General features: G+C 34.2%; 1 protein-coding gene across 2 annotated transcripts in view; it reads right to left on the bottom strand.

Moving 5' to 3' along the window:
* Positions 1 to 981: 981 nt before the first annotated feature.
* CAAP1 (caspase activity and apoptosis inhibitor 1) overlaps positions 982 to 26,378 on the bottom strand; it is a 50,707-nt gene continuing 25,310 nt past the window's right edge. For both annotated transcript variants that reach the window (XM_061199134.1, XM_061199136.1), the window contains exons 5-6: positions 18,983 to 19,056; positions 982 to 1,542 (exon numbers count right to left, since the gene is read on the bottom strand). In XM_061199134.1, the coding sequence (XP_061055117.1) occupies positions 1,196 to 1,542; positions 18,983 to 19,056 (421 nt within the window). In that variant the 3' untranslated portion in view covers positions 982 to 1,195. The remainder of the gene's footprint in view (positions 1,543 to 18,982; positions 19,057 to 26,378) is intronic.

Raw genomic sequence — 26,378 nt, forward strand, 5'->3', positions numbered from 1 at the left:
AATTCCTGTAAGTTTTGTGTATAAGGAAAATCCTCATACAACATTAACAGAACATGGCTTATAAATAAAATATACTGTTTCTGTTAGCAAATATAAAAACAACAGTTCCAGATTTATCTTTTAGAAAAAAAATTAATTTATTTTAAGAGTCTCTGCCTAAATTTATTTTGGTATCAAACAACTACAATTAGTGATGGGGCAAGCATCCATAATTGTGGCAGGATGTTAATTTATTTACAAAAACTATACAAAATTAGATTAATTATTACATCAACTTATCAAAGCTTCCTGAAATTAATTTCATTTTTGGAAATGTATCAAAAGTCCTCAGATCCAGAATGATAGTCTTTATAATTTTTAATTCATGGAATTATAGCACATCAGATCTTCAAGCAAAAACATCGGATGAAAGCCTGCACGATAAAATAGTCTCCTTTTCCTAATAGCTTGGAATGTAAATTAAAATGTGTTCCCTTTTTATTGAAGGAAAAAAACTGAACTAAGCATCCAGTAATATCAAATACCTGTTAGAATAACTTGTCTGCTGGAATTGAAGTTGGGCAATTACTTCTACATTGTTAAAAAACGCTTTAAATTAAGTCCTTTTTTTCTTTTATAAAGAAAGCTTTTCTCAGCCATTTTGGATCTCTAAGTCTTGTAACAAAAATGTCACTCAGTTTCTACTAGCAAGTCCACACCCATAGAAGGCATCTTCAACGCAGTACATATTTTAAAAGTGCATATAAGCATAACTAAATTTCTTAAATTGTTAACAAACCTAGGAGCAATAATTTAATATTCTATTGCAAAATATAGGTAGCCTAAAGGCAACATGCTTGGTCAATCTTTCATAAACTTTTTGGTTTGATGCCAAAACATTTCAAAATAAAGAAAAGAATACCATGACTCTTTGCTAATGGCTTTTCAGATATTAATTTGCAGATATAGCTAAATACTCATCTAACAAAGTATCCAGGTTACCCAATGATATTTGCCATGAATTCAGAAAACAATAACATATATAATACAAAAGTAACAACAACAACAAAAACATGTATTTTAGGCCTAAAATGAGTTTATCTAATAAGAGTTACATGAGAAATATCATGTAAGACCCCAAATAAACTTTAGATACAAAATTATATGATGTGGCTTTGTTCAAACACATCTAATATTCAGATACAATTTAAATAAACTAGGCTGGCTTTTTTATATCACCAGCTTTCATTAGGGCTTTAATAGCTCTTGCCCTCATCTCAAGTTCTAGCAGCTCCAGCTGCTGTGCAGAAGGCTGAACATCTTCTGGTGGAGGAACAGTCAGGGTGGCGGCTTTCGGTTCCTTTGGGCTAGACTCTGCCAGTCCCAGAATCTCATTCACACTTTTCTCAATGTCTTTCTCCAGGTCATCTATCTGACCAGCTTCACTTTGGACTGTATTTTCTGAGACCTCAGGAGCAGCTGCTTCTTCATTGCATGGGCCTTCTATGTCGCTGTCATAAGCATCTGCATTTATACTGAGTACATCACTATCTTCCCCTTTGCCTGTAACAAACAAAAAAAGGCAAAGAACCATGTAACCTAAATGCCCTGATCAAAATTTCCTTTCTGTTTATGATGAAAGGGCTGCTGTGACCCCCACCTCCCACCATGGAGTCCCAAATACATTCCATAAACCCCATCCCAACCCCCTTTTCCCCTGACTCAACTTCCTTCCTCCCTTCTTCCCTTCCTCCCTCTCTCCCTCCCTCCCGCCCTCCTTTCCTTCCTTCCTTCCTTCTTTCCTTCCTTCCTTCCTCCCTCCCTTCCTCCCTTTCTTTTTTTTCCCGCCCCCGCATAGATTGTGGGACCTTAGTTCCCTGACCGGGGATTGAACACGGGCCCCAGCAGTGAAGGTGCCAAGTCCTAACCACTGGACGGCCAGGGTTCCCCCCTTCAACTTTGAAAACAGATCTAATTTAATGTAAATTTTAATGTATTTTTCATTCCAATTTAGAAGAATATGGAAGCACTGGGAAATGTATACCATCATATGGATGTCCCTGATCAAGTTTCCTAATTAAAATATTGTAACACTTTAGACCACAGTGAAGCCTCTACATTACAAAATGTTGACACCCTTTGGATAGAGTATTGCTTATTACTGAAGAAGCAAAATTCCATTTGAGAAGGAGTTTAAAATACTTTGCCTTATAAACTACAAAAAAGGAAAAATATCACTGGCAAGCTGGACACCATGTGCATTGCAATTATTCCAAAGCTTTTCATATACTTTTTCAAACACTTTGTTCTAAATCAATAAATTAAAGGAGAATGCCTAAGGCCACTTTCTAAGGTAAAATAACTTTTCACCAAGAGGATTTTAATTAATAAAGTTAGTATGCCATAAATTTTTAAAATATATTTGTTATAAAACTTCTATAACTGATGCTAAGAACTTGCACATAAACACAGATTGTAGCCCTCAACCACCTTGGTCTTGGACCATTACTAAAGTCCATGAGTTATTTACAACTTTGAGTGCTCCCTTATACCTCCAATTTATTTATCTTTTAAATTCCTAATATGTCTTTTAAAAAGAAAGTAATGATCCCCCAATTGTTAGCTTTGTTAGTTTTCTTGTAGTAGGAAGAACTTATTTACAAAACATAGATTGACAGATGGAAAATTCTGATAATAGAATGTATAAACAATTCTACTCCATGGATTTTAAAATAAATGATTTAGTGACCTTGATTCTCCTACACACCCTCTCAATGTTTCAAAGGAGAAAACTCTTTATGAAAAAACTTTTTTCAATTATATTTTCTATGGGTTTGTATCAAACATTTTTAGAGGGCAGAGGTGGGGTTTGCTTTATTTTTTTAATCAGAAACAGCTATACATGTTATTCACTGAAGAAATGGGGCTCTATAAATTTGGTGTTCTGTTTACATTAAAAATTATCCAAATCCAAGTGATTGAGTTCTCTGTACCACAGTATTGGCAAAAGCATTCACAAGTTCCATCTGCCCATTATACCTGCACCATGGATGCCAAAGCTTTGTAGAATCTGTACCTGAAATAATTTAGCATAAGCACTTCACTTCACAAATGTGAAAATAAGGTAAGTGATTTGTACAATGTAATCTGACAAACTATGTAAAGATCTAGGATCATACTTCAAGTCTTTTCACTATTTCTTAATTTTCTTCATTCTACTGACTCACTTTTAAAATACAGCTTGCAAATATATGAATACATTTTCAAAGATAATTTACTCTCATCCTAAGTATTAGAAATTGCAGGGTTTTTTGTTGTCAATTATGATCCTCAAATCAGAAGGGGTATAACTTGTACACTCTTTCTAAAAAAGTAACTTTAACCTAAAATGCCTCATTCTAAGCCCTCAAAATATCAGTGTGGTCACGTTCTGTCCTTCCACACCCCCATTCTGCATATGTGAAAATGTGTGTGTGTGTGTGTGTGTGTGCGCGTGCACGTGCGTGTGTGTTCAGGGGGAAGTGAGCACACATTTAAATTATAAGACAATTCTACAAAAGAGCATCTTCAAGTTTTTACATGGGCTTAGGAGTCTGAGAGTAACAAATCAATCTCAGGGAAATTATTTGTACTCCTCTAAAATAAATAAAAACAGTTTCACTGTATGCATGATGTTAAAGTAAGGCTATTGAAATCCACCAAGAAAAATAAAAGACAGGTGGGTCTGAGGTAAAATAATACAAATGTAATTGAAAATATTAAGAATAAGAATTCAGACTGTTAACTGTTAAAGACATTACAATAAAAAATGGCTCAGGGAAGAGAGCAAGCATAAAATTAGACCCAAACTACTGATGTCATAAAGCAGCAAAATAACTAAAGTAACTTAGATGTGGTACATATATACAATGGAATATTGCTCAGCCATAAAAAAGAATGAAGTAATGTCATTTGCACCAACATGGATGAACCTAGAGATTATCATACTAAGTGAAGTAAGTCAGAGAGAGAAAGACAAATATCATATAATACCACTCATATGTGGAATCTGATTTTTAAAAAAAGATACAAATGAACAGATTTACAAGACAGAAATAGACTTACAGATATCAAAAACAAACTTACGGTTACCAAAGAAGAAAGGTGGGGGGAGTAATAAATCAGGAGCTTGGGATGAACATACACATACTACTATATATAAGATAAATAACCAACAAGGACCTACTGTATAGCACAGGAAACTAGTCAATATTCTGTGATAACCTATACGAGAAAAGAATCTAAAAAATAATGAATATATGTATATGTTTACGTATAACTGAATCACTCTGCTGTACACCTGAAACTAACACAACATTGTAAATCAACTATACTCCAATAAAATTAAAATTAAAATAAACAAATTAAATTTTAAATTTTAAAAATAAAATAAAGTAACTTTAAAATATACACAAAGAAACAAGAGGGTATGATATATTCCTTACTAGATTACATAAAAGAGCAGAATTAATGTAACATGGGTGGCCGCTAAAATACTACATACCATTTAGAGAACTTCAGAGAAAAGCAGTGTTAACTAAAGAAATGAATCAAATAACTTAAGGGAAAGGACTAAAGGAGTTTAAGAATTTGGCTAAGCAATAGCTATAGGAACACAGAGTAAGAGTTAAAATATTTTTCAGGGAAAAAGCAATAAAGAGTTCAAGGATTTATTGAGCATTCATCTCTTATGGTTGATCCCCTAGCCAACTACTCACAAATATACATTCTATTCCATTTTCCTCTTATCTGTATACATTCATAATTTCTCTTTTCTTTTGTTTTCCTGCTATCTTCTGTGCTACCAACTTGATTCATACCCTAGTCAAACTCTACCCAAGTACCAAAGCTTTTTAAATAACAAATCAATCCATCTAGACTCAGTATCTAGACAGCAAAATGAATCAATCACTATCTAAGTTCATCACTAACACAGATGAATAAATGGAACAATTTATCAGAGAAAATATTTGTTTATATTATTTAATGAGGCATAGTTATAAACATGGGATAAAACCATAAAGGGAAAATATTTCACAACTAAATAGAACATCCAACACTCTTTAAATATTTTACTGACAAGGAGAAAATTTACAACTACAAAAGACTCAATCACTTTAAAATTAATATAGTTTCGGTATTTAAAAAAGGGAGTGTACTACATAATAGAAAAGCTAAAATTCAATACCTGTATTTTTATTATCATCTATAACAAACCTCAATGCTTGAAAGCTACAGAGATTCCCCTAAGCTAGATAAAGGAAAACATTTTATGTTTTATGTTTGCTTTTTGTTAAAATAAAAGTTTTAATTATCCAAAGTAAACAAACATAGAAGAATTATTAAATATTTTGAGTAATAAAAATTAAAAGGACTTTTAAGTTATGCAACATTTAAACCTTGATAGGGCCTATATTATTCCACTTGCAAATAATTCAACATATCAGAATACTTTTAAGGCATAAAATGAAAGCATATCTAATGTTATGAGTGACTACATGCTTGTGAAACTTCTTGATAGTGAGTTATTAAATTAAGCCAAGAGACAAACCCTAGTACATGGAATAATTAAGTATCTGTCTGAATTCCTGATAAAGATGGCAAATTGAGCACACATATCTAATTCCTTTCCCTATCAAGAATCCACTGAAGTGACAGAAGAGAGATACTTAAAAATAATAGCATAAAAACTGTAAATTAGGACTTCCCTTGTGCCACAGTGGTTAAGAATCCACCTGTCAATGCAGGGGACAAGGGTTTGAGCCCTGGTCCGGCGAGATCCCACATGCCGCGGAGCAACTAAGCCCGTGCACCACAATGACTGAGCCTGAGCTCTAGAGTTCGTGAGCCACAACTACTGAGCCCAAGTGCCACAACTACTGAAGCCCACGTGCCTAGAGCCCATGCTCTGCAACAAGAGAAGCCACCCAATGAGAAGCCCGCGCACCGCAACGAAGAGTAGCCCATGCTCGCCGCAAACTAGAGAAAGCCTGCACACAGCAACGAAGACCAAACGCAGCCATAAACAAATAAACAATCAAATAAATAAATATATTTATAAGAAAGAAAAAAACCCCTGTAAATTAAGTGAGGATGCAAATAACAAACATCAGTCCTTCTTAAGTAAAATACAAAATGGAGAATCCACAAAGGAAAAATATCAACAAATAAAGCTAAAAAAATGTAAGACTTCTGAGAAGAAAATAGACTACAAATAAAATTATAAGACGGGGCAAACCTATAAGAAAATATTAGCAAAATACATTTTTTAACAGGACAAATGTAAGAATATATACAACGTCTGGGAATTGTTAGAAATAACTAAAAACATGGGCAAAGGATAGAAACGGGTTAAGCATTTCACAAAATATGAAATACAAAGGATCAATAAATATATAAAAAATGATCAACATAATTTTTAATCAGGGAAATACACATTAAAACATTAAGATATTACTTTTTACTCATTAGTAAAAAAATAAGAATTTCAGCCATCTGGAGAAAAAAATAATAAATTGGCAAGATGCAAAAATGATCAAGACACATTGTTAAGTCAAAAAAGTAAGCTAAAGAGTAATAATCATACTATGTTAAAAGTAACATAAGTTATTAATAGTGGTTTACTTCTGGGGAGGGGAGTAAAAGTAGAAGGGGAAGAGAAGAAATTGAGTTTTCCAATTTTGCTCTATGAACATATGTATTTCTTCAACCATTTCTAAGAATATAACCTTGTAGAAAGTTAAAAAAAAAAAAGAAGTTATAATATTAGATAAGAAGAAAGGGTATCATCTAAAAAGAAATTTTGCTGGATTTTTACAAAATGTAAGTAGGCAGGATAAAATTGACAGAAAAATAAAAGCAAAGCAAAATCACTGCCAAAGACACCACAGATAATTCTTTCTTAGAGAGTCTTGGAAGCAAGGAAGAGTTGGCTTTGGAACATACAGCAAGATAATTAAACTCATTCAGAATAGTTAAGTCAACTGAACCCTTCCTTCCTTCCCTCCCCTTCCCTGCCACAGGCCCAAGCACTCTATTGGGAGGTCTACCCCATTCACTTAAACTAAAGAGATCTGGTAGAGAAATATAACTAAACAGCTATTGAAGAAACCCAAACCAGCTACCAGAAAAACTACAATAAATGAAGGATCAAGATGAACAAAGGAGGACATAAAGAAAATTTAGGGATCAGAAGATATTCTACTGGAGGAGAATGAGGGGTTGGGGTGTCTACTTAGTATCCTTATGGAGTTTGAAGTAGACACTGTAGCCATAAAACAAGTACAGGGTGCAATGAAAAAGGACCAGAGAACAAGAAATATTATAGTTTACAATTACAGTTATCAAGAGCAAACATTCAATGGTTGTTGAAAGACAATGTTTAAAAAAAAAAAACCTTTCAAAATGTAGAAAAGAAATAAAAATATATTTAAAATATGCAATAAAATTTAAGAGATGAGGATGAATGACTCACAAGTCCAACAATCTAATATAATTAATTCAACAAATATTGTTGAGCACCTACTATGTACAAGACATTTTTTTAAACACTGAGGAAACAGCAGTGAATTTTAAAAAGTCCTCGCCTTACCATTAAGTCATAGGACAGACACTATAAATAAATCAACATCAGGTGCTATGAAAAAAATAAAGCAGGATAGAAGATAGTAGCAGAATGCTTTCATAGAGAGTGATCACTGTGATCTGATACAGTAACAGTTGAGCAGAGACTTAAAGCAACAGAACAAGTCAGAAAGCAAGAAGAGAGGGAGTGGAGAGGGAAAATACTATGTATAAAATAGATAACTAATAAAAACCTACTGTATAGCACAGGGAACTCTACTCAGTGCTCTGTGGTGACCTAAATGGGAAGGAAATCCAAAAAAGAGGGGATATATGTATACATATAGCTGATTCACTTCACTGTACAGCAGAAACTAACACGACATTGTAAAGCAACTATACCCCCAAAAAATAAAAAAATAAAAATAAAGAAATAAGAGAAGAAAACTGATATGAAACAAAGAAGACTTTCACACTGAAAGGGTCTGCCAAGAGCATCACACCTAAGACACATCCTGTGAAATATCAGAACTCAACGATAAAAAAAAAAGTTCTTAAAATTTCCGAGAGGAGGGAAAAAATAGATGTCCAAGAAAAGATAGCCTCAAGAAATCAAGAGCATTCTTATCAGCCACTGTGGACAATACATTCCAATGGCTACTGACATGCTCACAAAAAAGAGGAGTAATGACATACTCTGTGTCTCGAGGACACAACACTGCTTCTAAATATTCTTGTTAAAAGATTGAACATGAATCTGATCAAGCCTCTATAACTAATTATCAATTTACAGAAAAATAATGTTAAATAAAACATTGAGATGCAATCAGTAAATTCAAACTGAGAAACTCTGACAACCCAGCTTCTTCAAGAAATAAACTGCAAAGAGAGGAAGAAAGGGAGAGAAAGGGGAGTAGATTAAAAAGAGACTCAGTATCATCCAATTGCAATGTAGGGACCTTATTTGGATCCCGATTCTTACAAATATAGTTTAAAAAATACTATAAGACAATCAGAGAAGTTTGAACACTGACTATTTCAGTATTAAAATTACATTATCACTGTTCTGTAACCCCTAATGAAATAATGGAACTAGACAATACTAAATAGCTATAAAACCATTAGGCTGACAACACCTGACCCAATAAATCAATCTTAATATCACAATACCCACCAATGAACAACTAGGTTAAATTTGAACACTTTCTGAATACTATCTGATGATTTAAGAAATGCTGCTTTTTAAGGTATTATGATTATGTTTAAAAACCCACCTCTTTAAGAGATACACTGATACTAAAATATTTACAAATGAACTGAAAAGATGTAGGATTTGCTTTAAAATAACATAACGGGTAGGAAGCAGGTAGGAATATAGATGAAAAAAGATTAGACATAGGTGGATAATTGTTGAAGATGTAGCTGAGTACATGGGAATTAATATTCCTATTTTTGCTTGAAAATTTCCAAAATAAAAAGGTTTTTTAAAGTTAATTTTTATTTAGAAACCTGTAACAACAGGTTTTAATACACACACACACACACACACACACACACACAATGGAGAAGAAAATGAGAAAATCGAAATCCAATTTTCCTATCAAACAAACATAGAGTTGGTTATTAGAAGGGTTAAACTATTTTACTTTTTCTATTTTAATTAGTTTTTCTCATCTGATTTGAAGTTATTCACGTTCAGTGGTTATGCCATTTAGAACAACACATTTCACCATCCTTCCCTCTAGAATCTTAACTCTCCAAGGCCTCCGGCGTTATCAATCTGCTGGAATCTCATTAGTAACAAAGCATATGATATATTGGACAGCAATGCTATGCCTCCATGGATTTCTTTTCTTAGACTACAGATAATTTTGGTTTTAAAAATTAAGTTATGAAGAACACACTTTTAATGTATTCTAACTGTAGAAAGTCAGCTTGATAACTTTTAACATTTTTAGTGAGCTCCAGCCTTTTCAAGAAGCCAAAACTTTATTTTCTGAAAGAGAAACAAAACTGTTCTTTTAATATATAAGAATAATTTTTTCTGGATAAGCCTTCAATCTTCCTCTCAGCAAAACTAACAGATCTTGGCTATTTTTTTTTCATGCAGTGTTTTAAACTATTGATTTAACTTTAAGTGCATCATGTTAACCATCATATTCAAAACTTAATCATGACATTAACCAACTATTACTCATACAAAAGAAAATGCAAACAATTTAATACAGAAAAACTGTCTAGTATTCTACCAAACCCCTTGAACTATCCATTAAACTTCTGGATAAGTGATTGTCTGCTAGCCTGTAAACCTAACTTTTAAGAACCACTAATCCAGAGATTAGTCCAAGAATCAATAAATATTCACTCAGTATCTATTTACATAGGTGCTGTAAAGGCCACAGAAGTAGGCCTTACAAAATGCCACAGGTAGTGTAGACTAAATATGTGTGGCAGGATTTAAGACACAGGTTTTGCCTTCATGGTGCTTGAGGATGCTTAAAATATGAACATCACACTTTAAAGTGCTAAATTGTACAATATAAAGTATAATAGACTATCACAGTATATAAAGCAATAGTGAAAAGTCAAGGAGATCTTTACAGACATGTATTATTAAGTAGGTCTTAGAATCTAACAGGTGATATTGACAGGGGAGGAAACTCCCAAGTGTGAGGGACAGAATGGACAAAGGCAAAGTGTTAGATCTAAACTCAGTACAATATGTGAGCCTAACAGAATGAAACGCAGACGTGAGAATATAGAAGAGGGTAGTACCCAAAACGACTGCCTCTGAAGACATCACCATTCCAGGACAAAAAGCACAGTAGGAACCTCCTGCCAGCCTTTTACAATGGATCAGGTAAGTAAATATTTTGGGGTCACACTGGGGTACAATAACAGGCTAACACATGAGAGATTCCTGACTACCCTTCCTCTAGTAATCTGAAAGTAAACAGGAAGAACATATGTTTAAATGTCATTCATCACTTCTCCTACCATTTGATTAAACAGGATTCTAATATGAAAACATACAAAGGGGTTAAAAATGAAGACAGAGTAGCGTATTTACAAGCACTGCTGTTTAAAATCAGGCAACTGTTCTCCCCAAAGATTTGTTGGAACTTATGAATTTAAAAGGGCATCACACTCAAATATTCTCTGCTTGTAACATCTCAGTGCTCCGCAACCTGCCCATCCAAGGAAGGTGTTCTTAAACTCACCATCTACTTCACAATATGCCACGTTTCCTGCGACACTGCTTTAGTTTGTTTAAATATAAATATAAGCTTACAAAGAGATACTAAAGACTTGATGCTAATTTTAGATAATGTAAAAGTATCTTTTATATACTCATGCAGAAAGCAGCCAGTCATTATCAGTATGCCAAAAAAGTGGTAGTACATTTCATAAAACATAGAAATCCTACCCTAAAACTAAAAACACTTTCATTAAAGAAGTAGGAAAAATAATGAAAACTGTCAGTTTCACCCTAATTCTTTCCATAAAAGAAAATATGTGGAAGTAGTGAGTCTTTGGAAAAAATTACTATGTCACCTTAGAGTATATGGTACTGAAGGCGGAAAATGCAGTAAAAAGTGTCCTGTATGTTTTCAGAATGGTTGGAAAAAAGGTATAATCTCATGGGGAAGGATAGTTCAAGAGTGTAGAAAGATGCTCAAAAATAAAACTCCATCCAAACATTAATTATCCAAATGAGGAAATATCCAAAGAAATATAAGCTACAGAAAAATCTCTGTGATGACCACATATTTTATAAAGGGCACACGATCAATGCTTAATACAAAAGACTGGGGCTTCCCTGGTGGCGCAGTGGTTAAGAATCTGCCTGCCAATGCAGGGGACACGGGTTCGAGCCCTGGTCTGGGAAGATCCCACATGCCGCGGAGCAACTAAGCCCGTGAGCCACAACTACTGAGCCTGCGCGTCTGGAGCCCGTGCTCCGCAACGGGAGAGGCCGCAACAGTGAGAGGCCCGCGCACCGCGATGAAGAGTGGCCCCCGCTCGCCGCAACTGGAGAAAGCCCTCGCACAGAAACGAAGACCCAACACAGCCATAAATAAATAAATAAATAAATAAATTTATAAAAAAAAAAAAAAAAAAATACAAAAGACTGGTATGAATCTATACAAGCAATATAAACAAAGCTAAAGGCTAAGTGAAACAAACCAAAACATGACTCAGTTTTGTTAAGACCAGAAAGAAAAACAAGCTTATAAGCAACTCACTCTTTGGGGTAGGTGGTAGAATATTAATGGGTAAATATAACTAATATTCTATTTCACTTCTATCTTCTTTTTAAGAACCTTGTACATACTGGACAGGACAGAAGAGAAAGAAGGAATTCTTTTAGTCATCTATCCATCCACTTACTCATTCAAAAGAATATGAGTACCCACTATAGACAAGCAGTGAAGACTTAAAGAATCCTAAGACATAATCCTTTACCTTACAGTACCTAAATTTAGGTTCTCATAAATGCTTCTTGAATTGAAAACAATTATTAATTATTGGGCAGTGTTATAACAGAAGTAAATAAACAGGCAACTATGGACTTTAGTTAGTAATAATGTATTAATAGTGCCTCATCAATTTTAACAAATTTACCACACTAATGCAAGATGATATTATGGGAAACTAGGAGAAGTGGTGGTAAGTGGGTACACAGGAGCTCTGTACTTTCCACTCAATTTTTTGTAAACCTAATTTAAAGCTGTTCAAAAAAATTTTAAGTATTAGTTTTTAAAAATAAAAATAAAGCTTGTTAACTACAAGCTCAATATGTATCAACTATATGATGTGGCAACCAAAACGGCTGATTAAATCATAGGCTAGGTGTGAGGTGTATAAAAAGTTCAGGAACTATTAACAAAATTGATTTCAAGCCTAGTATTTACATCTTTCTTTTGGTAGCAGCACTTCTATATAAGGAGGTGCTTTTCCCAATGAACTGGATGAGAACATAGTGGCTGAAAAACGCAGAGGATCCAAACATCTGAGGAAGGTTTGGAGTATGCAACCTCCAAAGTAGCTCCCCTAAGAGTGTGTCTAGGATCCTATGAAATGCATCACAAGATAGAATGTTTAAAATGAGTACAATTTAAAGAAACATGGAAATAAACATTTCTCTCAGAATACTGAAGCAAATTCATAATTTCATTCTTGATAAAAAACACAGAGCATATGCATCCAAAAACCTTATCAGTTTACTTTTTTTTTTTAATCCAGAAAAGTCTCACATTCAAATGCAACAGAGGGGCCTTCCAAAGGTACAGGAACAGTATGGGCTAATTTGCCATATAAAATGTAATTTTCACCCTTTCATTCAACTACTACTCATAGAAAGAGACAAATTAAAAAGCAGGGAGGATCATGTTGGTGTCATTGCTGGTAATAACTTGTGAAAAAGCTCAAAGAAATGAGAAAAATGTAAATTCTTATGCCACACCGATGGTTACACCACAATCTCTTTATACTTCACCAGTTGCTGAACTGGATAACATTTCCCCAGAACAAGTTTTTTAAAATCTTTTAAAGAAGTTAACTCGTGTTGAAAAGCTGCATTCTGTGAATACTTATTTGTTAGAGCCAGTCAAGGAGATAATCAAGGGCAAGGAGGAAAGGAATTAGACTCAAACTTTGAAAACAAATCAGTAGTACACATGCTTCTCTGCTTCCAACTCCAGAACAGCCTTCTAACACTTTCTTTTCAGTCTCCCCTCAGCTCTCTAACACTCCTACCTGCAATTTTGGTTTTCAAAGGAAGAGGCAGCACAGAGCTCATCTGCCAATCCAGAGACTTCTTCATGTAAAACTTTTGGCCTACAAATGCTACTTAATTAACTGATGATCTTCATTCTCTCTCCCTTTACAGTGCAATAAAAGTCTCTGATGACATTTTTCTCATTATCTTTTCAATTTTTTATAACTTGTACTTATTCCTTCATGGTTGTAAAGTTCTTTTCAGCAAAACTCAACCCCTTTGTAACTGCAAACTGATTTCTTCATTCTTTTTTATTCCAGTGCCTCTCCGTACCTACCTTCCCTTCTCCTAGTGCAGTACTACCTCAGAACAACAACAGAAGCAATAAGAACAAAAATTGAGTTTTTCCATTTCTCTCTCACCTTAAGGACTCAAATAGTCTCACACAATTTTATGTTTAATATCTTTGCTAAATGATGGAAAATATCCCATATAAAATTTAATTTTTTTGAAGTAATAAATGAATACATTATGGCCACCATCAATCCTTTATAATAGTCTAAAAGAGTGGTCTCTCAACTTCATTATTTACATAAACCTATCAGTGAAAACATTTTTAAGTACCTGTCCAACTACATATTTTTTATTTACTTATAAATTAATACATAATTAATATGAACCATTACAATTACATATATGTAACTGAAAATTTTAAAAGGGAGAGGTTTAAATATTTAAGTTTATATGTATTTATTTACTTTAGAAGCTCTAGTATTTTCATCTTGCATTCCCAGGGAGTGTGTATAATTACACTGTGGTGACCAGTGGTCTGAAAGGCTGAAAGAAGCCCAAAGAAAATACCTATTCTAAACTTTCATCACATGGTTTAACCACTGAAAACAATTTTCCCCTATTAAAGTCTACTTTTCAAATTCTTGAAGCTCTCAACAAGATAATTCTTAAAGCTGTCTATCATTCATTAACTGTTTTTTTTTAATTAATTAATTTATTTATTTATTTTTGGCTGTGTTGGGTCTTCGTTGCGGTGCGCAGGCTTTCTCTAGTTGCTGTGAGCAGGGGCTACTCTTGTTGCGGAGTGCAGGCTTCTCATTGCAGTGGCTTCTCCTGTTGCAAAGCACGGGCTCTAGGCACGCAGGCTCCAGTAGTTGTGGCTCACGGGCTCTAGAGCACAGGCTCAGTAGTTGTGGCACATGGGCTTAGTTGCTCTGCGGCATGTGGGATCTTCCCGGACCAGGGATCGAACCCGTGTGCCCTGCACTGGCAGGCGGATTCTTAACCACTGCGCCATCAGGGAAGTCCTATCATTCATTAACTCTTGAATTAGAAGGCTAAAATATAATTGCATGAGGCAACTACATTACTTTAAAAAAAAAAAGTGACAAGATTTGAGTCTAACCACAGCAAAAGTCTGTGCATTTTGTGTGTGTGTTTGCACATCTTTCTCTAATAGAAAAGAGGAATAATTTGCACATGAGAAAGTTAATGTAAAAGATTCAGAGTAAAATGTAGTCAATGTCTTATTAATTTTAATCATTTTATACACCATGTGGTTACATTACTTATTTTTATAACTGTATTCAAATGAATGCATCTTAAGGAACCATCATACAGCTTAAAGACTAAAAAATCAAGCATCTTTTTCTCTAATAGAAAAATGTAGGGATAGAAAAAATTGTATATCTCATTCTTCTTCCATTAAACAATTTAATAAAAGTTAGTAAGAAGCACTCTTCACAAGTGCAGACACTGCTCTAGGCCCTGTTCTTTAGAAAATCTGATAGAAAGGAACTTCAAGATCAAGGCCAAACATCCAAATATTTAAACATTGTGAGAATCTGCTCTACAACAGCACCACCAAGTGGCCATTTGTGTAACCTGTGTTCAAACACCTTCAGCAATAGGGATGTATCTCAGAAGGCAGCCCAATGCATTTTCTGATACATCTGATTATTTGAAATACATATATCGATCCAAACATGTTTAATGATAACCTTATCTACTGGCCCTGCTTTTATTCTCAAATTCTCAATACAGAACAAGCCTAATCAGTCTTCTACTTAACAGCCCTTCAAATATTTTAAAGGGACTACTTCAAATATTTTAAAGGGACTACTATAAACCTCAACTCTTCTAGTCAACCTAAATACACAATTTTAACTTAGCTATTTAATCATATATAGTAAAAAAAAAAATTTCTCATAACAATTTCCAAGAAGGAATGCAAACATAAGAGCTTAATTCTTGAAGTTACAAAGGAGAATAATTTGCAAAATTACACATACCCCAGCTGTAAACTTTAAAGCAAAAATTTAAATTGTTTTAATATTACTAAATGTCTTAAATTTATTTATTTATAGATAAATATATAGAAGAGAATTCATTAAGATTAGCAAAGATTTGTTTGATATTTTAAAAGTATTTTCTATGCATTAAATACCTTTGACAAACAGCAGTTTCATTTTTTCTTAACTGTAGCACAAATTACTAATTTAGAAAATTTATATAAACCATTCTTATACAACTACCCTCCTGCTAAAAATGAGTGTCTTAGGACACTAATCCTAATCCTAGTTTACTACAGGACCAATCAATCAATGTAGATTACATTTACATTTAAATGTTTGCACAGTGAAGGTGAAAGTTAGTGTACAATCTGATACTCACCTTCAGCACAGCCAGTTTCATAAATAATTTCCTATCGATAAGATAAATAATACCAGTACTAGACAAAGAAATGCCAATTTCAATTTACCTAATTCATAGTCACTGTTTCTCAATATTGAGTATTTTAGAAGCTGAAAAAACTGAAAATATAATTTAAATAACTTGTCAATATCATATACCATTAATAGGGCATATAAGATTTATTTTATCCTGAAAGAACAAAGAGAAAATTCAATGCTGCTTTATATTTTGGTCTACTGAACAAAGGGTTACTTTAGTACTAAATAAGCTTCAATGAATTTTCTTAAATGGTCAAGCCATTAAATAAAATGACAACGCATTCACAAGGAGAATTATGCTCTGTTTTTATTGAGCTAATAACCGTGAGCAAAAATAGAAAGTTACAGATAATATTAAATCAATTTTGAAAGTTCTGCATATTAAAAACAGACAATGTTAGTTCATTTAAAATAAAGGCAATAATCTTTACTGAGCCTGTCAGGATTTGTTTCCTGGGGTACCTCACCTTCTTGGTTAACTCCAAGCAAGTTAGTTACTATCTGGTTCAGATTTCAGCTATACTAATATTTGTCTGTAAAAAGTTCCATATAATTGAATCTTCTAAATAGCTTACGTTTATCCCATTACGCAACAAAATGTTAAATTTTAACCATTTCACAGGCATTTTTCTAAAAGACTTCACTTATTTCCCTGCTTTCTAAAAAGAGCTGAAATTTAATTTAACCATTTTCTACAAATTTAGTTACAGTATGAACATGAACTGTACTGCACAAAGGTAACTGCTGTGCTTGGATCTCCTGTTTCCTCTCCTCTGCTTGCTGTCACTTACTGATGACACTGTGTTCTTGATGTTTCTGATGCTGAGGTGAGAACCCAAGAGTGTCTATAAAGGCTCCTGAGCATAAAAAACTAGGCTTTGTGATATCTGGTTACTGAGTAATTTTTCTCTCCTTCTTCACCTCCATCGCTAATTTTCCAATGACTGAAGTTACCATAAAAAAAAAAAAAAAAAAAAATCACAGCAAAATAGGCTGTTAGCACCAGGAAGGGAATTCTGAAGAGAGCTCCAGGTGCCTGAACACAGGAGCAGAAAAACCCCTTCCCTTAGAGGGCAGCACTGGCCAATTTGCACAATGAGGTCTCCATTCCTTTTTCCCTGGAAACTGGAATCAACCTGCCCATTCTAGACTTTTCTATCCTTTATATGGCATTCTTTTTTTAAATTTATTTTTCAGGATTTTATTTTAACATCTTTATTGGAGTATAATTGCTTTACAATGTTGTGTTAGTTTCTGCTGCAAAACAAAGTGAATCAGCTGTACGTATACATATACGGCATTCTTCTCTCCACAGATAATTTAATAGCACAGTCTCCACACCTCCTGCTCATTAAATGCAAAGAACAGAACAAAGGCAGAAACAATAGCAGTGCTGTCAAATTACACATGGGGCATAAGAGTTAAATGACCATGACTACATTATATGGAAACGATGTGTGCTTGGCATGTATTGATACACGACAAACAAATGTAAATAAAACTATGAATCTGAGTTTCTGTCTGTGGGGGTGCTGAGAAGGAGTAAGGGCACAAAGATGTAATTTTGTCTGGCACTGGAATTCTCAAAATCATCAGAAATATTTATAAACACCAGAGTACGTAAGTTAGAATTACAGAAAATCTAGATTTTGTTCTCACTACATATAAACTGAAGGAATCACAAAATCAATTAATCAACTTTTTCCCTTTCTTTCTTTTTTTTTTAAAATACATATTTTGTTTTTTTGTTTTTAATTTATTTATTTTTGGATGCATTGGGTCTTCGTTGCTGCACGCGGGCTTTCTCTCCTTGCGGCGAGCGGGGGCTACTCTTCATTGCGGTGTGCAGGCTTCTCATTATGGTGGCTTCTCTTGTTGCAGAGCACGGGATCTAGGCACGTGGGCTTCAGTAGTTGTGGCACAAGGGCTCAGTAGTTGTGGCCTGCGGGCTCTAGAGAGCAGGCTCAGTAGTTGTGGCGCACGGGCTTAGTTGCTCGGCAGCATGTGGGATCTTCCGGGACCAGGGATCGAACCCGTGTCCCCTGCATTGGCAGGCGGATTCTTAACTACTATGCCACCAGGGAAGTCCCTCCCTTTCTTAATTAAGCATTAGTAGTACAGGCCACGGCTTAAAAAAAGAAATTCTGCCCATGTAAACTGATGACCTGTTTCTCTCTACCAAATAAGTTCTTATGATTCAAGTTTTAGAGAAACTAATCTAAGCCATCAACGACTAGTTGCCTACAAAATAAACAACATAACCCTCTTGGCTGCAACAGATTCCCACTGCTCTGAAGTAATTTTTATCAGGAAAATGGAAAAATGTGAGGTAATCTTTGACTAACTAATAAAAATTTATTTTTACATTCAGTTTTCCCTACTAGGCATGAGAAAACAACAACAACAACAAAAGACATCTAAAAGATTAGCCCTATTCATCTACCTGGCTTGAATAAATAACAACTACCATTTTACTTCTGTTAGCTGGTAATGTCAAAAATTACTGATTTATAGAAAATAATATATGAGGAAGAAAGTAAACAAGGACAAAATATCTAGCAAAAAAAAGACAGAAAAAAGTTACTCTATAAAACTTTTTTCCCCATATACAACCCAAAGCTATCCAGTTAACATAGCTACAGTATCTTGGAGGTGAGAATATATAATAGATTACTGAATTAAAACTATTCAAAAATGACACCTTTCTGTTGGCATCTGTAACCATACAGCACTAAGACAGAACCACTCCAATGGCTAAAGGAGTCATGAAATAAAGGATGTATATCTTACTCTTGATCTTAGACTAAATAAACTATTTTGTTTCCCTATCTATAAAATGGGGGCAAACTGGAAGACTGTGAAAATTTATTATTGGTAAAATGCTTATAATTTTCAGGTAAAATGTTACAGAAAAAGTTAAGTACGTGATCCATACCTTGTTTTAATTCCAAACCTTCAGGTTGCTTGTTCTCTCTCAGGGATGAAGTAGAATCTATACAGATGTCTTGTCTGAGGAATGAAAATAAATAAAACAATTTTTTAAACATTATTCAATGAAGTAATATTTACTGCTGAGGTTCCTAGAATTAAGTTATACACTTGAGAAGACACACTGAATTCTTCTTAGCCCCCAGGGTACCATTCAGTACATTCTGGAAACTCAGAAACATGTATACAAGTGTCAGAAGCAGCGGCTATAAACTACTACCAATTTAAGTAGTATACTTTGTAAAATCAAGGGACAAACCTGGAATGAATACCGAGGTTAATTTTCTCTCCCTTCCAATACTCTGCAGGGTAGCTGATGGGAGAAATCATAACTCACAGAAGAATCTAGTAATTTTTCAAGTTCAACTGTTAAATTTAATGGGCACTGTGGTATTCAAATTATTTTATATTCATCTAATTTCATACCTCAAATGCTTTGGTGTCTATAGGATGTGGAAAATACATATCTTATTTGTAATATACATATGTAACCAAAGTAAATGGATTATGTATAAGATCATGCCATAAAAAAAGTTCTTGATTCACTATTTCTGCAAAAGAGCTGTAAACTAAACTAATACTCTTTCTTAGAGAGCATTATACCATCATAATATTGATGTTACAAATACTTTACAGCAAAAGTCAAGACATTAATTATTGTAAATATTCAAAATAACTGTTTTCTTTAAAATACACATCTATTACCTTCTGAGAATTTTTACACACACCCTATGACTAACATACTAGAAATATCTAGGAAATTTTCGTATTCACAAAACTTTTTATATCCACTTAATAACAAATCCCTCAAATAACTAAAGGATAAAGACTTGTGATCATTTCTTTGAGAAGTTTACAATTTTCTTTCCAGTCAACACATTTGGCACTTATAAGCTTGTTCTGTATTAAAACTTTACTAATACAAGTACAAACTCAAATAGAAACTTTGAAAATATTTAACTTGGTATTATGACATCTTAGAGATTTATAATTGAGATAGCTCCATTTTTTATCCTTCTTTCTGTCTAATGTCGCCTACTCAGATTTTATTCTTTCACCAAGATGACTAGCAGATCCCAAGGAGGATATCAACAACACCCCCTGGCAATCTAGGGGCAGATTAAATGCCAATATACCACATTAAAAGCTTTGCAAAGGGGACTTCCCTGGTGGCACAGTGGTTAAGAATCTGCCTACCAATGCAGGGGACAAGGGTTCGATCCCTGGTCCAGGAAGATCTCACATGCCACGGAGCAACTAAGCCAGCGTGCCACAACTACTGAGCCTGCGCTCTAGAGTCCACGAGCCACAACTACTGAAGCCTGTGCACCTAGAGCCCATGGCAAGAGAAGCCACCACAACGAAGAGTAGCCCCCGCTCGCCGCCACTAAAGAAAGCCCGCGCACAGCAACGAAGACCCAACGCAGCCAAAAAAAAAGAAAAAAAAAAAGCTTTGCAAAGAATAAAGTTAAAATATGCCACCTCAAGCCTTACGTCAAATTAGATTTTACCTACTGGGAACATAAATCTATTTCTAAGTATATTCCTTTAGAGAAAATGTTTGTTTGCTCTTATACCTGAATGGCACTTATTTCTCTTCTAAACACATACACCTAACATTTTAAAAAAATGACTTAAACAAAAACATAATGTAACATCAACATTAAAAGGACCATGGGCATTTGCAATACCTAATAAAGACACAACATCACTCACGCAATATTATAGCTGAGAATGTATAACTTATATCATGAGGAATCATCAGACAAACTGCAAGTGGAAATGAGTAATGTTCTATTAAAAAGAGGGAGGGGAGTTAAAGTCAATGTTATAAAAGACAAAGAAAGGCTGTGGAAATATTCCAGGTTAAAGGAGGCTGAAGAGTCATGACAATTAAATGTTATAACTGACTTGAGACTGCTCAACTGGAGGGGGAAAACATTATAAAGGATATTACTGAATCAAGTGACAAACTAAAATACTGATGGCAGATTGGATAAAAGTATCAATGTTAAATTTACTAAAGCTGAATTTACTGAAGTTAACAATGTATTGTGGTTATATGAAAAAGAATATCACTATTTTAGGAAAAGTACAATGCAGTATTTAGAGGTAAAGTGTCATGATGTATGTAACTTAGCCTCAAATGTTTCAGAAGAAAATATACAAGTATATAAAGAGAAGGTGTGCAAATGGGACTAAATGTTAATAATAGGTAAATCCAGGTAAAGGATATATGTATGTTTCTTGTACTATTCTTATTCCTGCAACATTTTAATAATTCTGAAATTATTTCCAAATAAAATTTTTTAATTAATAATAATGTAGTGAAATGCATTATTTTATGCATTATTTGATTTTCTCTGTGAAAGCTCCTTGAATGCCCTTCAAATAAAACTGGACCCCTCTATAAAGACTATCTGCCGTCATAAACAAATTTTTTTACTGCCCAAAGTGAATGTTTATAATGTTCTGTTTTCTCTTAAGTTGGATTTGATCAGGCTGTTGAAGAAAGTCACCAAAAACAACTTCAGACAGTAGAGGTAGTACACCGCCTTGTGGCTGAAAAGTGAAAAGCTAGATGCTTTTACATCAGTATCATCGGAAGCTGAAAAAATGCTTCAGAAAATAGTTTGGAATTTTAATTTTTCCAAGACATAGATTTGCAACTAAAATTATCATACGCATTCAGAGTTCTGTAATGCAATTTAAAGATTTTCACTAAAGAGCATAAAAGGCAAGATGGAAACAAAAAAGGAAATGTCTTAAAGTGTAAGAAAATTATGTCTCCCCCAACATAATAAAACATACTAAGTGTCAGAGTCAGGAAAACTAAAGGAATTCCAATTTATATTTAAATGACATTTAAATATTTCTATCAAACGCTTTAAAACCATATAAGAATTTTATAACAACTGGAGAGAGAAGAGGTGAAGAGAAAAAAGGTGGGAGGGAAGGAACACACTAAAAATCTGGCTTGGGTTAAGAATCTTGCAATGCTTTTTGTAGTCTTTTCCATTAAGAAAAAAAAAAAGCCAGTTTTTATTTCCCCAGTTTTCTTCTCCCATCTGCCATGCTCCTTAAAGCACCTTAATTTACAATCTTGGCCTTGAAGTATAAAAGAGCCCTATATCTATCCTTGGGATTTAAGTTCTCAAAAAAACATCAGTCCAACTTTCTTTCTTTTACTCCAAATACGGTTCTACGCTTGATGCTTTCTTATAACTCCAATGAATTTGTTTTTTAAAATCAGAGTAATACACTGAGGAGGTCTGTAGGACTTGATCAAGAACAACCACACATGTGAATTACTAAGGTTTAAAATATATTGCTAAACAGAAAAAAAAAAAACAATTTCTTGTCCAAAAGAAAAATACTGGGAAGAGACCTCAACAGAAGGATAAAGAGAGAACTAAACCAGAAGGATTCCTCCCATTTTGGAAAAAGTCAGCTAACAGAGAATCAGGCAAACTGGCCTAACGATAGATATAACACTTGGTTCCTTCCACTATCCTGGGAGTAAAACTAAAGGCTGAATGATGCCAGCTTATCATCTTGTGAGCTTTCTACTATTAAAAATAAGAGACAGGCAAAGAAACTAGAGTAGCCAAAACAATTTTGAAAAAGAATAACCAAATTTAAGGATGCACACTATCACATTTCAAGAGTAAAAAGCTACAGTAACCAAGATAGTAATGGTATTAGAGAAAGGATAAACATCTGGATTAATAAAACAGAAGAGAGTACAGAAACAGATCTAACACATAGATGGTCAATAGTTTAAAACAACAACATAAATGTGTATCACAGTTCTGTAGGTCAGAAGTCTGGGAGGGGTCTCACTGGACTAAAATCAAAGTGTCCACAGGCTGCACTCTCTTCTGGAAACTCTAGGGGAGAATTCATTTCCTGCTCATTTGGGTTGTTGGCATAAATTTGTTCCCTGAGATGGTAGGGCCAAAATCCTTGTTGCCTTGCTGCTTACCCAGCTTCCAGTCAAGGTCTTCTCATGTCACATCTCTCTGACCTACTCTTCTTCTGTCTTCCTCTTCCACTTTTAATAACTCAGTGTGACGAGACTGGGATAACCTGGATAATCCAGGATAATCTCCCCATCTCAAAGTCCCTAACCTTAACCAAATCTGCAAAATCCCTTTTCTCAATATATAAAGTAACACATTCTTAAGTTCTGGAGATTAGAGAGTCATTTTTCCGCCTACTATATTACCTGAACTGGAGAATGGATAAACGAACTGTGGTTCACCCACGCAATGGAATACCAACTACTCAGCAAGGAAAAGGAAGGAACTACTTATATACACAGCAACATAAGTGAATCTCAAATGCATTACACTAAGTGAAAGAAGCCTACATACTGTATTTATCTATATGACATTCTGGAAGAAGAAAAAGCGTGAGGACATAAATCAAGTTGTCAAGGGCTGGAGACAGGAGAAGGAGTGGACTACAAAGAGCCATGGGGGAAATTCTGGGGATGATGGAATGGGTCTATATTGTGGCTGTGATGGTAGATAAATTTGTCCAAACCCGCATAACTATATAGTAAAAAAAAAAAAAACCAAAACATGAATTTTGTTGTATCTAAATTACACTTTTAATATTTTTTAAGTTGGGGTACCACAAAGTCTTAGAACAAGTTCAGAAAAATGAAATCACCTAGTGCTCAAATGTAACCCTCAAACACTATGGAATGGAGCAAAACAATCTTTCTCAAAGGGCCTTTCCAAACAGCAAATAAATTCACATCTCTAGTGTTTCCCTCGGCAAGCTCATTCCTCAAGATAGCAAAATTGAACCCTTGTTTCCATTTCCTTTCCCCAAATAACAGAATTCCAAAAATCAGTTACCATACTCCAGTTTCTCTGATCCATGATTCTCTAAGAGTTCATTCTATAAATTGCCCCCCACAACTCCAAGTTTTTGTAAATAAGTCAATTCTCTAAATGGGGGCTCTAATCTACATAAAAGTGACTAAAGGGAATCACAGAGGTTCTCCTCTTTGTTCTATCCTTATATTCCTGCTTTCAAGCCTTTCCAGTTTTAAAAATTGTATGAGACCACTTTACAAGTGCTTTATTTAAAGGTGCACAAGTAGGATGTGCAAATATCCTACTACTTTGAATGTGGAGTCCTATCTAAGCATTAAGTCGCAATACTGTCAATGATTAGTAGTACTTTCTGTGAAGGTTTTCTGAAAAACGTATCCTGTTATTTCTGATAAACTTATTATATAGAATAGTCTGCCTAAGTATTACAGCTAATTTAGAAGGACACAAGAACATAAGTGGGGTACAGATAACCAATTTATTACCCTTTACCAGCCAAAAAGCACACAGTCAAGCCCTTTATAATACATATACTATGTCTAAAAGAATTTAGCATACAGAGTAATGGCAATTTAACAAATTGATCTCATTTGTGAAAAAAAATCCTTTTATGCTTTAAAATATGTATACAATAGTTTTCTCTTAAACTATGTTTGTAATAAATGAAAAAGTTAGACACTTGTAAGCAATAAATTGTTTTTAAAAAGCAATAACAGTAAAGAATAATAATTAAAAATCACAATGAATTCTTTTGCTTTCTTTAGGCTTTCATAAAAGGAATTTGGGGAAGGGAATCCCCAATACTCATCAATGTAAAGTGGAATTTTAAGAACAGTGATTGTGTGATTCAAAGTAAAAATTCAGTGATTCAAAGTAAAAATTCTAGAGCAAATACAGCAACATTTTTTCAATGCATTTCAACAAGTACTATTCTAAGCACTTTACAGTCTTTTCTCATTTAATCATCATCACAATCCTATGAGTAGATACTGATATTACTCCTATTCTACAAACAAGGAAATTGAGGCCCAGAGAGGTTAACTAACTTGCCAAAGGTCAGAGAGATAGTAAGTTGTGGAGTTCTGCTGCTAAAAATGCAGGCAGTTTAACTCTAGAACCTTCATTCTTTACATTTATGCAGACTTTCTCCTAAAGAAATAGTTCTCCAAGTGGTAATATTAAAAATTATACATAGCCATCATCTATATCTCAAAGTATCAAGTCAGTTTTCATTCAAAATTTGACCCCAAGACCTCATAGGAAAATACTTCCTTCTACTGGAAAAACTAAGATATGCTATTAAATCATCAAGACAGAATTATTATTTTACAGTGGAAAATTTCAATGAAAAGACAGACATGAGCAAATACAACTGGTAACCAAAATAAATTCCAAATGAATAAAAGATTTAAACATTTAAAAAAACCATAAAGTACTAAGAGAAAGTATGAAAAATACTTTTTATAATTTCAGAATAGAGAAGGACTTTTGTAAATATAAAACACAGAAACCATAAAAGATTGATAAAATCAGACTACATAAACATGAAATATTTATGCATGTGCAAAAAAACAATAAAAGCCATAAACAAAATTAAAAAAAAAAAAAAGCAACAAGCAAAAAGAAAAAAAATTGCAACCCACATCACAAACAACGGATTAAAAAGACCAGAGGGGACTTCCCTGGTGGCGCAGTGGTTAAGAATCCACCTGCCAATGCAGGGGACACGGGTTCAATCCCTGGTCCAGGAAGATCTCACATGCCGTGGAGCAACTAAGCCCATGTGCCACAACTACTGAGCCTGTGCTCTAGAGTCCGTGAGCCACAACTACTGAGCCCGCATGCTGCAACTACTGAGCCTGCATGCTGCAACTACTGAAGCCTGTGCGCCTAGAGCCCATGCTCTGCAACAAGAGAAGCCACAGCAAAGAGAAGCCCGCGCACCGCAATGAAGAGTAGCTCCCGCTCACCGCAACTAGAGAAAGCCCATGCACCCCAACAAAGACCCAGTGTGCCCAAAACAAATAATAATAATAATAAAATAAATTAATTAAAAAAAAAAGACCAAAGCCCTCTACCTACATACACACACAAGGTAAACAAAAACAACAAAGCTCACAGATAAAGGAAATTCAAATAGCTTTGTAATATATGGAAAGACAGTCAATTTCACTCAAAGAATATAAATTAAATTCCGGTGAGATATCCTTTTTTACCTATCAGATGAACAAATATCAAAATGTTAGATAACACTATATTAGCTAAAGTATATGAAAACATGTATTCCACATTTTGGGGGAGGGGTATAAATTGGTTTAAACTCTGAAAGTCAATTAGGCAGTATTTATTAAAATTTCAAATGCCCAAACATCTGATCCAACAATTAACTTATAGGACTTTATATAATCACAGAAGAACAAGATTACTTACATACAAAGATACTCATATCATATACAGTAACAGAAGACAGTAAACACTTAAAAGTCCAGAAGAACA

The sequence above is a fragment of the Eubalaena glacialis genome, chromosome 9 (assembly GCF_028564815.1).
Source record: "Eubalaena glacialis isolate mEubGla1 chromosome 9, mEubGla1.1.hap2.+ XY, whole genome shotgun sequence".
Taxonomy (NCBI): Eukaryota; Metazoa; Chordata; class Mammalia; order Artiodactyla; family Balaenidae; genus Eubalaena; species Eubalaena glacialis.